The 14539-nt window shown below is 61.9% G+C and overlaps 1 protein-coding gene across 5 annotated transcripts in view; it reads left to right on the top strand.

Annotated features, from left to right (window-relative positions):
- ZNF638 (zinc finger protein 638) overlaps nt 627-14539 on the top strand; it is a 29090-nt gene continuing 15177 nt past the window's right edge. For 2 of the 5 annotated variants that reach the window (XM_021394757.1, XM_021394761.1), the window contains exons 1-4: nt 2949-3197; nt 8148-9735; nt 13337-13398; nt 13616-13654. In XM_021394757.1, coding sequence (XP_021250432.1) covers nt 2956-3197; nt 8148-9735; nt 13337-13398; nt 13616-13654 — 1931 coding nt within the window. In that variant the 5' untranslated portion in view covers nt 2949-2955. Of the gene's footprint in view, nt 721-2948; nt 3209-3249; nt 5570-8147; nt 9736-13336; nt 13399-13615; nt 13655-14539 lie in introns of those variants that run through there. The other 3 variants (XM_021394760.1, XM_021394762.1, XM_021394759.1) reach the window with 3 other exon arrangements.

Genomic DNA, 14539 nt, shown 5'->3' with positions numbered 1-14539 from the left:
GGCCCCGCGGAGCCGCCCCGTCCGCCCGCAGCGCCGCCACCGCCACAACGCCCCGCCCCGCCACGCTCCCATTGGGCCGCCCCCGCTCGTGCTGACCAATGAGAGGAGGGGGAGAGGAGACGCTGCGAGAGGATTGGGCGATTGGGCGCGGGGGGCGGGAGAGAGGCTTGGCGTGCTTCCCGCCCCTGCGCTCGTCGGATTGGCTGCGCGGGTTCACCCGCTGGCCAATGGGATGGAGAGGCGGCGAAGATAAGCTCGGGATTGGCTCGCCTCGAGGCGTGCGTCTCCCACGTGGGGGGAGACGGGATGTCAACACCCAGTGGGGCCTCCGACTGGCTGAGAGAAGGCGCCCAATGGCGAGAGGCGTTACAAGCAGAACGCGACTGGAGCGCTGTTAGCGCGCCGCCCATTGGCGGGATGCGCGTCAACACAACGCGGGGGCGGGGGATTCCCCGTGGCGCGCCGGCGCGCCGGAGGGGGGAGTCACGTGCTGCGCGCGTGGCTGCGGGAATGCCCCCCCCCCCCCGGGTGCCCCTCCCCCAAGTGGGCGGAGCTGGGGATTCCCGGCCCCGCCCATCGGAGGGGGGGGCACTTCGGGGGGGGCACCCCCGGTGCGTGCCCCCCACCCTATGGCCGAGAGATGCGGGCTGGAGGCAGCCGCCCCCCTCCCCGGTACGGGGGTCCCGAGCCCCCCCCGCTGCCCCTCGACCCATTCCGACGGTGAGTGCCGACCTCCCCCCGAACCCTCCCCCCCCCCTTTCACCCTATGGTTATCGTCCCTGGGAGGAGTGTGGGGGGACTCTGTGCTAGGGGGGGATATGGGGCTGCCACCCACATAGGGGTGTGGGTTTGGGGTCGTGGGGGGGCAGCGCTGGGGGTGGCAGCACGGAGCCATAGGGTCGGTGCCCCCAAGGTCAGGGAGGGCGCACGGGGGGGTGGGGAATGGCAGCAATGCACTGTCACAGCCCCCCCCCCCCCATCCCGGCTGCGATCTTATATATAGCGCTGACCCAATGGGATGCGCGTCCCCGTGTCCCATAACATATGGGGACACTGAGGAGCACCCCGCGTCCCGTTCCCCACGGGGACACTGGAGTGCTCCCCATGCCCCATTCCCCATGGGGACACGAAGCTGCATGTCCCCGTTTCCCGTTCCCCACGGGGACGTTGAGGCGTACTCCGTGTCCCATTCCCACGGGGACACCGGTCTGCACTCCCACACGTCCCATTCCCCCATAGGGACGCTGTTCTGCACGTCCCCATGTCCCATAACGTATGGGGACACCGGGCTGTGTTCCATGCTTCATTCCCCACGGAGATGCCGGTCTGTACGTCCACGTGTCCCCATGTCCCATTGCCCGTGGGGACATCAAGCTGCTCATCCCCACGTCCTGCAACCTATGGGGACGCGGAGCTACGTGTCCCCATTTCCCATTCCCCATGGGGACACTGAGGTGTACCCTCTGTCCCCTTCCCCATGGGGACACCAGTCTGTACTCCCACATGTCCCATTCGCATGGGGACACCGTCCTCCACGTCCCCGTGTCCCGTAACCCATGGGGACACCAGGCTGTGCATCCCCATGTCTCATAACCTATGGGGACACCAGGCTGTACCCCATGTCCCCTTCTCGGTAAGGACACTGTTCTTCATGTCCCTGTGTCCCATTCCCCATGGGAACACTGAGGTGATACCCCGCGTCCCATTCCCCACGGGGACACCATGCTGTCCCCAAAGCCCCATTCCCCATGGTGACCTCGTCCTGCAGGTCCCCCTGCCCGGCCCCGCTGCCCCTCCCTGGGGTGACGCCGGCCATGGGGAACGCGGCGGTGCAGGGGGGGGGGGGTCAGAGCCCGTCTGCGACCTCGGGGAGGGGACGTGGGCTCCGCTTGCACCTGCTGACAGGCGATAATCCCGGTGCTTGGTGGCACAGCGGCCCCGATGTCCTGCGGAGGGCTGGCATGCACGGGGGGGGGGGACAGAGCAGCGCACTGGGGGTGGCACTCGGGGACAGCACGTGGCACTGGGGCTGAGCCAGCGTTCCTCCCAGTGCTCCCAGTTGGAGCCCTGGGGCTCAGCCTAGGGGGCTGATCTCGGTTGCCAATGGGTCCTTGCTGCAGCTGTGCGGTGCCGCGCTCCCACCCCACGGAGCTCCCCTCCCTGGCTGCTGGTTTTGGTTTCTTGCCTTTCTATCAGTCAGCTCTTTGTGCAGCTCTTTGGGTGGCTCTGTGCTGTGGGGGGACCTGGGGTGGGGTCTGGGTGGGGTGGGAGCTGGGATGGGGTCTGCAGCCTGCCCCGAAGCTCTGCTCCCCTGTCGCTGGGGATCTGGGAGCTCTCAGCACTCTGAGGTTCAGTGAGGGCCCCGGCTCCTCAGCAGCTCTGTGCCCATTTTGGGGACGTTCTCTCGGTCTGAGCCAGTGATGGTGACAGCGATAAGAGCGGCCTGGGAGCACTGAGCGCCCTTAGAAGGAGAGAGATCCCTCATCGCGCTGCGCGTCCCCGGCCCCTCTGATTCCGTGATCTCTGCTCTGTGCTTCGGGTTGGAATCCATTTGCTCTACATCCGCATTCTCTTACAGTTGGAATGATCAAACCCCACTTCTGCTGGTTCCCACGAGCCAGCAAGGTGCCTGGTGGCCCAGCGGGTGTCCACGAGCCAGCAGGGTGCCCCGGTAGCCAAGGAGGCCAATGTTGACCCCAGTGTGACAGTGCACCCTGGTGGCCAAGAGAGTGACACAAATGATGTCCTGGTTGACCAGTGGGTGACCAGTTGGTGACCAGTGGGTGACCACAGGGTGACCCTGAGCCGGCAGGGTGCCCTGGTGGCCAAGAGGGTGACACTGCACTCCTCCACCCCGCATGGGGGCGCGCTCTCATGGCACGCCCAGTGGGCGCGGCGCTCTTACCAGCGCTGCGCATGCGCACATTCCTTTAGAGCGGAGAGGAGTGGCTGCGCATGCGCATCGGAGACACGCTGTGGTCTCAGTGCGCAAGCGCTGTGGCGCCTTGCGCATGCGCAGTGGCGCAGCGCCCGTTGTGTCGCTGGGTCCCCCCCGGTCCGTTAAGGCCGCATCTCGGAGGAGCGCGGTTCGCTCCGGCCAAGCTCACCCCGGCCCGGCTCGGCCCGCAGGCGGCGGGAGGAGTCGGAGGAGGACGCAGTGACCCGCCGGTGGCCGCGAGCGGCGCGGTAGGGAGGAGGTAGGGCCGAGGTAGGGAGGTAGGGCCGCCCCCGGGCCCTGCGTGGCGCTGAGGGGACGCGCAAGATGGCGGCGGGGCCGGGGCACGGAGCCCGGAGCCGGGCAGCGCTGCAGCGGGGGCTGCGGGGCCGGGCTCCGGGGCCGAGCCGTGCGCACGGCGGTTTAGCGGTCGCAGCAGGGCACGGTTAACCGGTGTCCGGGTTTTTAAGCGTTAGGAGACCGCGGCGTTCAGGTTCGCTGCTCCACCGCCGCCCCTTGGTGCAGCGGGAGCGGGCGGACTCGGCTGTGGCTCTGGAGCCCGGTGCCCGCTGGGGACCCCGCAGCGCCGGGACGTGGCGCTGGGGGTCGGGTTGGATGCTGGGCTCAATTCCTTCACTGCAGAGCGGTTGGGTGCTGGGACGCGCTGTGCAGGGAGCAGGGGGGGCCCTGTCCTTAAGGGTGTCCCAGAGCCGCGGGGCTGTGGCACTGGGGACGTGGTCAGCGGGTGGGGATCCTGAACCAGAACGGCTCTAGCACTTCTGTAGGAGCCTCAGCGTGCGGAGATTGGGCTGTTTGTGAGGCATAGACACGTGCTGCTTCACGGCTTGTGTGCAGTCGCAGTTATTTCAGTACGGTGCTGCAGGGCAGGTCATCAAATCCTTTAGGTTGGTTTACATAGAATCACAGGATTCTTAGAGTTGGATGGGACCTTTAAGAGCCATCTGGTCGCACTGCCCTGCAGTGAGCAGGGGCACACAGCTCCAGCAGGTGCTCAGAGCCCCGTGCTACCTGGATGTCTCCAAGGACGGGGCTTCTACTGCATCTGTGGGCAGCCCGTTCCCCTTCTATTTCTCCATGGAGTCATTTGTGAAGGCATTGAAGGGGCACAGCAGTCGGACTCCATGAACCATACGGGTCCCCTCTCCCTCGGGGTGTCCCGTGTTTCTTTGACAAGAAAGCAACGTGTGCTTAAAAAATGAGAAAGCAGCAGCTGCCCTCGTGGTGCGCTGAGCTCAGCTGCGGGCTCAGCCCTCCCTGCTGCGTGCTCATGGCTCATGCAGCTGAAGTGGATGCCGTGAGGTAAGGATCTGCCCCGTGGAGAAGCGCTCCTCGGGGGCGAGGAGTAGAAATGCATCATGTTTTTTTTTTTTTTTCTCCCTATCCTTTAAAAACAGCCTGCCAGAACAAACAGAGCAGCGGCGTGCGTTGGAGGGGTGGGGATGTGCTGGTCTCTATGACGAGTGGTAGGGCTGAGAGCTGCGTGTCCCAGGGTGGGGCTCCAAGTGCCTACGAAGCAGTTCCCTTCCCTTCCCCTCCCCGAATGCTCCGTGGTTCGGTGGGGCTCCGCCGGCCCCGTGTTGGTTCTGCCTGCGGATTGGGGGCTGAAGGTAAATGGAACGATTCCTTACTCCTTTGCCATCGGGGCGTTGTTCCGAATGGAGCTGGGTGCTTTCTGCAGGAAGCTGCGGGCAGAAATGTTTGCTGGTGCGTGGAGCTCTGCCTCAGGGCTGCTGTGTGAACGGGTTTGTGCCGCTCTGCGGTTTGACACGGAGGGTGAAACTGGAAAAAGGCCGTTGGTTTCTGCTGCTGGCATGCCACGAAGGTGCCCGAACGTCGTTGTCCTGCCTTCTTGTAAGAGTTTCTTTCTGGAAGGCTCACCCAGAGTGAGTCTGTGCGAGAAGTGCCTTAAAGCAGCAGGTGCTGGGAGGGGATCTTTGGCAGCGCCAGAGAGCTGTGTGTTTTTTTGTTTTTTATCCTCATACTTCCAGGCTGTCTTTATCTTACCCACACGTTTTCTCACTTCTGCTCTTTTTTTTTTTTCCCCCCCTCCCTATCCTGCTGAGGTGGAGGGGCCGGCAGCCCCGCAGGTGCTCGGCTGCTGGGGCTCAGAGCTAACAACGGGTTAGGCTGGATTGGATTGGAGCAGGCTGGATGGAGCACACTGCTGCTTGGCTGCTGGGCAGGGCTGCCCGGGACCACGGAGGGACTTGGCCTGTCTTGTCTCAAACAACTGGAGCAGGAAACGTTCCAAGAGGGGAGCCAGGAGAGAAGGATGGAGCCCTGCGGCGGCAGAGCGGCGAGCTGCTCTTCTCTGCTAATTCTTAGGACTGACCCCTGCTCTTCTCAGTGCTGAGTGACTCTGGTGGCTGAGAACCATCAGCCTGAGCGTGAATGGACTGACAGCTCGGGCTTCTCTCAGCTCGCTGACCGACAGAGACCCCTGCTGAGGACTCTCGAATCTGAAACATGGAACCATGCAGATGTGGAGGAGCTGCTGCCCAAGGGCAGCCCTGCACAGCTGGGCTCTGTGATGCTGAGCGTGCGTGGTCGCCTTTGTCAACCCAGCACCCACGGGTCGAGACCCCTGACTCCAAACGGCGCTGGATCCAAAGGGTGGTGAAGCCTCTCCGTTCTCTGTCTCTCTCTCCCCTCCTCACTTTCCTCTTGATTGTCTTCTGCTCGTTTTCCTTTGGTAGCTGTGGCCACGTTTTTGCCTTATAAAGTTGTTGATAAGGAAATAACCGCCTCTTTCAGCAATGTCTCGCTGTTTGCCGCGTTGTTTTGCTTTGCCTGGGAAGTTTGCAGAAGAAGCAGTGCCTGGAGCCCGGCCTCATCCCAGCGCTGTGGGCACAGCAGCTGCACCTTCCTCCTCCTCCTCCTCCCCTCTGGGATGGATCCTGCCAGCTTCCTGCAGTGCCTTTCAGCTTCTCGGCCGTCTTGAAGCGTTCCCGCTGCTGTATGCTGTCCACCTGTCCCTGCTGGGGGGACAGAACCGCAGGCCCTGTGTCACCAGTGGGTCTGTGCCACCGCAGAGAGGACACGAGGAGCCTGGGGTGGTGCATCTCGGACCTCAGTGCTGCCTATGCAGGCTGCAGGGGGAAAACAGAAAGCTGGAAAGGCTCCGTGCAGGAGGCCTGCTGCTCGGGCTGCCGACGGGCAGGTCTGCAGGTGCAGCAGGAAGGCTGAGGTCTCAGTAAGGGGCTCCTGTCTGCAGTTCCAGCAGTCAGTGCTCTGATGAGGACCAGGACCCTGTTTCTGGGCAGGTTTTACCTGTGGTGGTGTCTGACTGGAAGCACAGCCCTCGGTGTTGTCAGGGACTGCGAGAGGCTGTGCTGGAGCACTGCAGCACCCGGATGGCTCCAGTGCCCCGTGAGCATCGTGGTGTGGGGCAGCGCAGCAGAGGAGGTGCTGGAGAAGGGAAGAGACTCCTCGGAAAGGCTGCTCTGCTGTGAAACAGCGAAACCAAGGGAGCAGCACAAGAGATCCAGCTCTTGGGACCGGCGTGGGCAGACGGATGCTGTCACAGCCACGTCCCCGATGGATGCCACGAAACAGAAAAGCTTTCCTTGGCGTTGCGTGTTTCTGGAGAGCTCTTGCTCTGGGTTGTGGCTGGGTGTGGGTGCTCTCTGGTGGGTGAGCCAGAAGACGAGCTGTCTGTGGGCTCCTGCAGCAGGCCTTCCCACACATCCAGCAGGAGAGCGGTGCTGGGGCAGCTCGTGGGCGGGCAGGCTGGGTTCCAGGAGAAGTCTGCCCCACAGCACAGAGCAACCTGCGTGTCCTGGCTGCTGCTGAGCGGTGGGGGTACATGGCCCGGGCTGGTTCTGTGCTGTGTAACACTGCTCAGCAATAACTGGGATGGGGAGGGAGAAGCGAGGGGTGTTGCTTGGCTTCAGAGGCTGTGTGTTTTACAGCCTGTCCTCCCGTGGAAGGAGATGAGTGCCTTTGCTCTGCTGGCCTTTGCTTTCTTCTCTTCCCTCTACCTGTGGTGGTGCCTGCAATGCTGGGGCTGGCAGTGGTGCAGGATGGGGGGGGGGCCCTGGCTTCCAGCAGCGAGCTGTCCTGTGCGCTGTGGCTTTGCAGGCAGAGAGCAGAGGAGCTCCCTGGCGCTGAGCTGAGCTGCGTGGTGAGGATGCTGCGGGCTGGGTACGCTGCTGGCTGCCTCTGCGCCGCGCTCGGCTTCCCAGCTCCTTCTGTTGAAACGTGATCTGTAATTAGCACAGACCCAGGAAACTCAGCGCTATTTATAGCGACAAATCAGCAGCAAATTATCTTCCCGCTGCTTGTGCTAGGCTGTGTCTGCAGGCCAAACCTTCTTACTGACTAGAGGGAAAGCGGCTCCCACCTTCTCCACGCGTCTCCTTGCCGTCGGCTTGGCTGTGGGTTTGTGGAGGAGCTCGGCTTTGGTAGGGTCCCTGCCCGCCCCGTGGAGCCGTGTAGCTGTGTGCGGGCAGGAGGCAGAGCTGGGAGAGCCCTGCCCCATTCTCCCCACATCCACACGTGCTCCTGCTGCTCCCAGGATGGAGCTCTCGCTGGCGTCAGCCGAAATGAAGCCGACGTTTCCCGCTGCACCTTGTGCTCCCGGACGCGGCTCCGGCGTTGGCGCAACTTCGCATCTTTCTGCTTCCACTTGTTCCAGTATCCGTACCCGATCTCTCCTCCTCCATCTGCAGAATGGCGAGGCGGGCACGGGATGCGGGCCCCGCGCCCCGCAAACGCTTTCGGGATGCGGTAGTGCCCCGTGGCAGTGTCCCCCTGCAGGCTGCGAGGCCGCCTCACGCCCGGGCTGTCGCTGTGCTGGATCCTCTGCATCACACTCTCGCGTTGCCAAGCGTTCAGAGCGGGTTTTAAAGGCTGGCTTACCGCTCCTAACGTAGCGCGTGCGATAACGGTGTTGTCCTTAAGACCCGAACTGTCAGATCTTGGAACGTGCTGGTGAGGGAACGCGATCGGTGACGCTGAATGCGATGGGGCAAGCCGTTCTGCTTCGGCACGGCCTGCTGGGCAGGGCCACGCGAGCGAAAGGAAACGCCGTCGTGAGCGGCTTGGTTAATTTGAATGTAAAGTGCCATTTGAGCTGCCTCTGAAGTGCTGTTTTCTGCCTTCCCCTGTTTTTTCCTCACTGGTTATAGAACCCACCGCGCGAAGCGGGTGCACCGCTAAAACCATCTAACCCTTGTCTTTTAACTTTCAGCTTTGTGTTGTTCTTGGAAAGTTTCGCTCCACTTGTGAATTCCTTGAACCTTGGCATTGCGAGCCCGCTTGTGTTGGGCCCTCCTCCTTTTCAGCTTGCTCACATTAAGACCCAGTTGGCTCTGCAGCAGTTGACCTCGGTTGCCGCCAGCAGCTCCGCGCTTCCTCATGCTCGCTTCGGCCGGGCGTTTCTGAAAAGCACCATGTTTAGCCCCAGAGGAGCGTTGCCGCAGAGGCCGAGAGGACCCAACCCGTCCGGAGCCAAACCCCCGGGATCCTTCCAGGGCGGAGGCGGGCCGGGCCCGCAGAGACAACCGGCGCCGGGAGCGCCCCAGGGGGCAGCGCCGCGCGCCTCGGGGCAGGACAGCGTCCCATGGACCGGCTCGCAGCGCATCAACGTCCGCGTCACCCTGCACAGGGCCGACCCGCGGCAGGCCAAGGCCAAGAGCAACCTGCACCAGGAGCAGAAGGGAGACGTGCGCGCGGGCCGCTGGGACGGCAGCCCCTGCCCGCCCCCGCCCGTCTCGCAGAAGCCGCCGGCCCCGGCCCGGCTCCCGGAGCAGAACGCGGGAGCGCAGAACCGCTACACGCCGGAGAGCGCGTCCAGCATCTTGGCGAGCTTCGGGCTGTCCAACGAAGACCTGGAGGAGCTCAGTCGCTACCCGGATGACCAGCTGACGCCTGAAAACATGCCGCTCATCCTCAGAGAGATACGGATGCGGAAGATGGGCCACCCCTTGCCCGGCTTGCATTCGCAGAGCCGAGGAGAAGCGATGGGCGGGACGAGCGGCGCAGCGGTCAAGGGCAAGGTGATCGATTACGGGCACGCGAGCAGGTACGGGTACACCGAGGATCCTCTGGAGGTGCGAGGTTACAACGTGGAAGCGCTGAGGGAGGAGCCTCTGGAAGCGCGCGCCTACAACCCCGAAGCTTCGAGCAGAGAGAAGAGGGAAGAGTTCCAGCGAGAGCCGAGCGTGCCGATGGGCGTTCCGCCGGCCGGCGTGGCGTGCGGCCCGGCCTTCCCGCCTCAGGACGTCATGAAGCCGCCGCCGCCACCGCCGGCTTTCCAGAGCGACCCGGCCAACCCTCACCCATTCTTCCCGGCGGAGCCTGCGGGGAAGGCGGGCGGGCTGTGCGCGGCGCCCGTGGGGAAGGCCGGCCCCCCGCCCGCGGTGCTGCCCGTCATGCCGCCCATCCTGCCGCTGGCCGTGCCGCCCTTGGCGCAGCCCGTCATGCCGCCGCTCATCTCGCAGCCCGTGGTGCCGCTCCTCCCCCAGCCTCCCTTCTCGGCCGAGCTGCTGGCCATCCTGGAGCAGCGCGACAGGATCCAGCAGGACTCCGGGAGCGGCCAGCCCAGCGCTCCGAGCCCCGGCGTGGGGCAGAAGCCCTTCCAGCCGCAGCCCGAGGGGCCCATTAAGTCCCCCTTTGGCGTTGTGAAGGCGTCGTGGCTCCCGGCGTTCCTGCAGTCCGACGCCCAGAAGATAAAGCGCTTGCCCACCCCGTCCATGATGAATGACTACTATGCGACGTCGCCGAGAATATTCCCACATATGTGTTCTCTGTGTAACGTAGAATGCGCTCGTATGAAGGTGAGTGTCTTTCAAAGATTATTGCCATAGTTGTACCCAGCTCCTTCCCCGCTGCTCTGTTTGGTGAGCTCGTGTTTGATTGTGCGTTCGGTGAGCTGTGATGCTGTTCGCCGGTGTGGGTGCTTACGTGCCGATGTCCATCCGCTAGAGACGATGTTGGTACGGAATTAGCACGCGCTGTGCAGCCGGGTTCTGTTTCAAACCGAGTTTCAGAATGGCCCTGCGCATCGGTTGGGGTTTTCTAACGTTCCAAGCCAGTTGTGCCTTTGGATTCCGAGCAGCGGAACAAACCCTTCATCACCGGCTTCGTGATGTCACCTGGATGACGATGACGATGATGACGACGCGTGCAGGAGCTGCGTGCTGACCTGGCACAGGGAGGTGGTGGTGCACTCGGCCCTGCTGCTGCTGCACGGCCTGTTCCAGCAGAGCCACCCGCTCATCTACAGGACTGTCACCTGCCCTGCATGGCATTGGCTGTCCCAGGGACGGCCCCCAGCTCCGAGCAGCGCACGCTGCGCTCCCATCCATCCGGGAGCAGCGAGCAAAATCAGCCCTGGGAGGAAGAAGAGGAAGGAAGAAGAGAGAGAAGAGAAGCCGGAAAGCTGCTGATGTTCCTTGAAGGACCTAAGCTTGGTACGTCCAAGAAAAGCCCACGAACACAAGAATGTGACTTGAAATAAGGGTGCAATTTGTCGATATTAGTTTCGTACGTTGAAGTGGAGCAGCTGCACCGGGGACTTGTCAGCTCTGTGGCCACTGTGGTGCAGCAGGTTGGTGGGTTAGGGAACAAGGGGAAGCTCGATTTCAGAGAAGAACGTCTGAAATGGAACAGGTGACAAACTTGGGTTTGTGCAAACTGCTGGGCAGAGCCCTCTGCTCCCGTGTGAACTCTTGAAGTAGTTGGCTCCCTCCTGCTCTGTAACATCTGGGCACCGACGAAGGAGCTGAGTTTTCCTCGATGTGGGGCTGTGGCTTCGTGTCCTGGTGGCACCTGGCACAGGTTTCCCCATTGACATCGCTGCCTTTACTCCCTGCCCGGGCCACGTGCTGCTACCCCAAGCTGAGCTGTGTGGGAGCGGGGACCTTCGTGGTTCCTTCAGCCCAAATGGGGGGAGGTGGCAATTCCTGGTGCGTGGGGCCGATGATGCGTGGTTCCAGGACGCCGTGCTACGAACTGCTGCCTTTGCAATGGGGCAAGCTGGGAAGACTTGCTCCTGGAATTGTAGAATCACCAAGGTTGGAAAAGGCCTCCAAGCTGACCCAGCTGCCTAGCCCCACCCGTATCACTCCACTGCCCGTGTCTCTCAGTACAACCTCTGCACCTTTCATGCTGTGTTCAGGAAGAACAAGCAAAGAAGTGGCTCAGAGCACAGCGGTTGCTCAGTTACGAAGAGGACGGAGGACACAGAACGAGAAGAACCTTGTTATCCATCGCTCAGAGAGACCGCGTGTCCAAAAAACAGAGTCACGGCGCTGTTAAAGGAATGGATTGGCAGCTCAGGGCATTCGTGGTGACAATCTCTTGTGTTGCTGTGACTCTGTGCCCGGCGGCCCAGTCCCACCCAGCTCAGCGCACCTGGCCAGCCCTCCCTGTAGCCGGCTTCTCTTTGGGGCTGAGCTTTGCTCGTCAAAGCTGAAGCTGCTCTCAGCGTACCGCGGATGAGAGCTGTGTCCGGGGTGCCACCCACCGAAGCATGTACGTGTGTGCTTCTCGTTCTCCTGTCCGAAGAACAGAACCCTGGGCTCCCCTCCCCGGAGCTGTCTGCCTGCACCTGAGGGCCGTGCTCCCCAGCTCCAGCCACGTGGCACGGCTCGGGTCGGCCTGCCCTTGGAAGAGGCTGCTGGAAGCCCTGCAGCGCTGCTGGGAGGCGCGTGCGCAGCCACTCAGCAGGAGCGCATGGCTGCGTCCTGCAGTGACTCTCCGGGGAAGAATTACTGCACCCTTCCTTAGGTGAGATCCCACCTCGGTGTTCTCCGCCGGCAGAGCTGTTGGCAGCCTCCCCAGCACGGTAAAGCACGTTCTGAACGCTTCACAGTGGGCCACTTCTCTTTCGCTTTAATCGTGGCTTTAATGGGAGTAATGAAGCGTGATTTCTGCCTTCGGCCACGTCGTTTCCGAGCAGCGCGGAATGGTAACGCCCAGCACCACGCCTCGCAGTGCCTGCTCTCTGCCTTAAGTGGGTGTACGGTGAGGTCTTGGGCCAGCTGATCCCCACGGGTCCCCGCAGCCTTCATTGTGCTGCTGCACATCTGCATGGCCCGGGAGCTGCACGCAGCGCTGGGATTGCCCCGAGATCGCTGCTGGGGAGGGCTGGGAGACGGCCGGAGCGGAGCAATACACACATGGGGGTCCTGTAGCAGGACGAGCTGCAAGAGGGCACTGCTGCAGGGAAGGCTGGAAGGAGAGGAGAACGTTGTCTTGTTGGGGAGGAGCTCGCTGCAGCCCTGTGAGCTTAAGAATGGGATTCCTCTCCGGCAGCACGTTACCAGAGAGCTCGCAGTGGTGCGCTGCTGCTCCGCGCGCGTGCACTGCACACGCAGCTCTGTGGCTGCGCTGCCTGCCAGCCGTTCCATCAGCCTGCTCCCCAGCCCTTAACCCGCTGCAACAGATGGGTTCCGTGGTACCTGTCCTCCTTCAGGAAGTGGAAATAATCCAGTGCTTCAAACAAAACCTGTTTTCCTTCCGGGCACCCAGGTAACTGTGCTGGGCACGGGGCGTTGTCCCACTCGCATGCTTTGGGGAAGCCGTCGCCAGCTTTCCTTCGAAGCACCGTGTTCAGCCTTTGGGCCAACAAACGAGAGTGACTGCCTGCCGAGTGTTTCCTGGGGCCATAGGATGGTTTTCCTGCCCGTTGTTAGAAACCAGCACACAACTGGAAGAGCCGTGCGTGGTGTCAGGGCAGCAGGTTGTTTCGTTGCGTGGCCGCTGTGCTCTCCAAGGCGCCGCAGCAGGAGCTGCCCTGCAGGGGCTCAGGGCTCGTCCCAGTGCCGACCCGTGGCTCTGGAGCAGCAGGTTTGGTTGCTGTGTGTCGGTTCAGCATTGTGGCTTTGAAGATGGTCCTTGTGCAGAGGTCCCCGTGGCGTCGTGCTCTGGCTCAGGCCGCGTGTGAGGAGTTCCCAGCTCTGAGGGAGCTCTGTGGTTCTGGGTTTGTGAGGGGTGAAGCACGACAGCTCACGGCTCTCCCGCAGAGCAGTTCATGGGGGTGACGAGGCTCGTGGGACTTCTGAATGAGCTTTGGGTGCGAGGTGTGATGGGCAGTGATGGTGCTGGGCAGGGTAAGCCGTGCTTGTGCTCGGGGCCCTCCTGGCAGCATGGTGCATCGGGCTCAGCAGAGAACAGGGCACGGGCTCGTGCAGCCCGACAGCAGTGAAGGCGGTGGCACTCGGTGTTCTGCAGCAGCTTCCCACACTCGTTACGTGTTTTCATCCCTTGCACGGAGATTGGTAATGTCAGGTGAGAAACCTGACCTGGCTGACTTGTTGGTAAAACTGGGTAGCGATGGGAGAGGGAGCACGGCAGCGCTTCGGCACGGCTTGTGGCCAAATGCTGGGGTTCTGCGTGCTCACCCAGCCCTGTGCCTGTCTTCTCTCCACCTAGGACTGGATCCTGCACCAGAACACCCCTTCCCACATCGAGAGCTGCCGCCACTTACGACAACAGTAAGGCTTTTGTTTCAAAACAGGGTGGGGGAAAAAAAAGTGTTTTCCGCGGGTGGGGGTTCCCTGTGTGCAGCTGAGCCCGGCGTCGGGCTGGGGGTGCACCACGGGCTGCCTGGCTGCTGGGGGGGGCTGAGCAGCAGCGTTCCCCATCACACCGGGCCGTGTGCGGGTCACAATGGAATCTTCTCCCTGACAGCTGTGTTTTTGGCCTTCGCAGGTACCCCGAGTGGAACCCCGAGGCTCGCTCTTCGAAGCGGTAACCGCTCCTTCGTTACGAGTTGTTCTTAATTTGCTCACTGTTTCAGCTGAGGGGTTTCTCACCTTGGCGCTGATTTTTCTTTGCTTTTTGCCCCTCCTGTTGGCAGCTGGTAAGGTATTTGCCAGCAGGCTTGTGTGTTCTCATTCTTCCTGCCCGTGGCCCATAGGTCCCTGGGGAAGCCATGTGATGCAGCAGAACGGGCGGTGGAACTGATGAACTCACGTCTCTTCCACACTTAAAGATCGTTCTGTTTACAGTTTGGCTTTTGAAAACACACCCTGTGGAGTAATTCTACTTGAGGCTTAGTGAGATTGGATCATTGATTTGATGTGTGTACGTATTTCAACTGAAATGCAACTAGGAGCCATGGGGCTTTCGCTCTGCTGGCACGTCCTGTGACTTCCCGTTGATGAGACATCCTGGGAAGCTGAGTATTGAGTTAACAACAACAAAAAAATAGCATAGAAAAGCTGAGAACTAAGTCAGGTTCACTTGCAGAGTGCGCCCAAAGTCTCTCCCTGTAAAGCTGTGTAGTGTTAAATCCTTCAGGCACTGCCTGGTTGGGGTGTCCTGGAGAAGGGTTTGTGTTTGGCACTGCAGGACTCAGTATGGGCTGGAAAATTGGCAGGGGCAGGCCAGGCTGCTGCGGCCCGGTGCGTGCCCTGGCTCATCCAAAGTGCTTTGGGTAACACTGCTCAGAGAGCTGTGGGGCCTCTTCCCTGCACAGGGCCCTGAGGTCAGCCTGAGCTGCTGGGGGACAGCCAGCCCACAGCGGGGGGTGGGACTGGGGGCTTTTGGGATCCCTTCCAACCTGACCATTCTATGATTCCATGCTTCTTTGAACTTTAAGGGCGTTTCCAACCCAACCTAAGCCATTCCGTG

The sequence above is a fragment of the Numida meleagris genome, chromosome 4 (assembly GCF_002078875.1).
Source record: "Numida meleagris isolate 19003 breed g44 Domestic line chromosome 4, NumMel1.0, whole genome shotgun sequence".
NCBI classification, from domain to species: domain Eukaryota; kingdom Metazoa; phylum Chordata; class Aves; order Galliformes; family Numididae; genus Numida; species Numida meleagris.
This window is presented reverse-complemented; position numbering and strand designations above follow the sequence as displayed.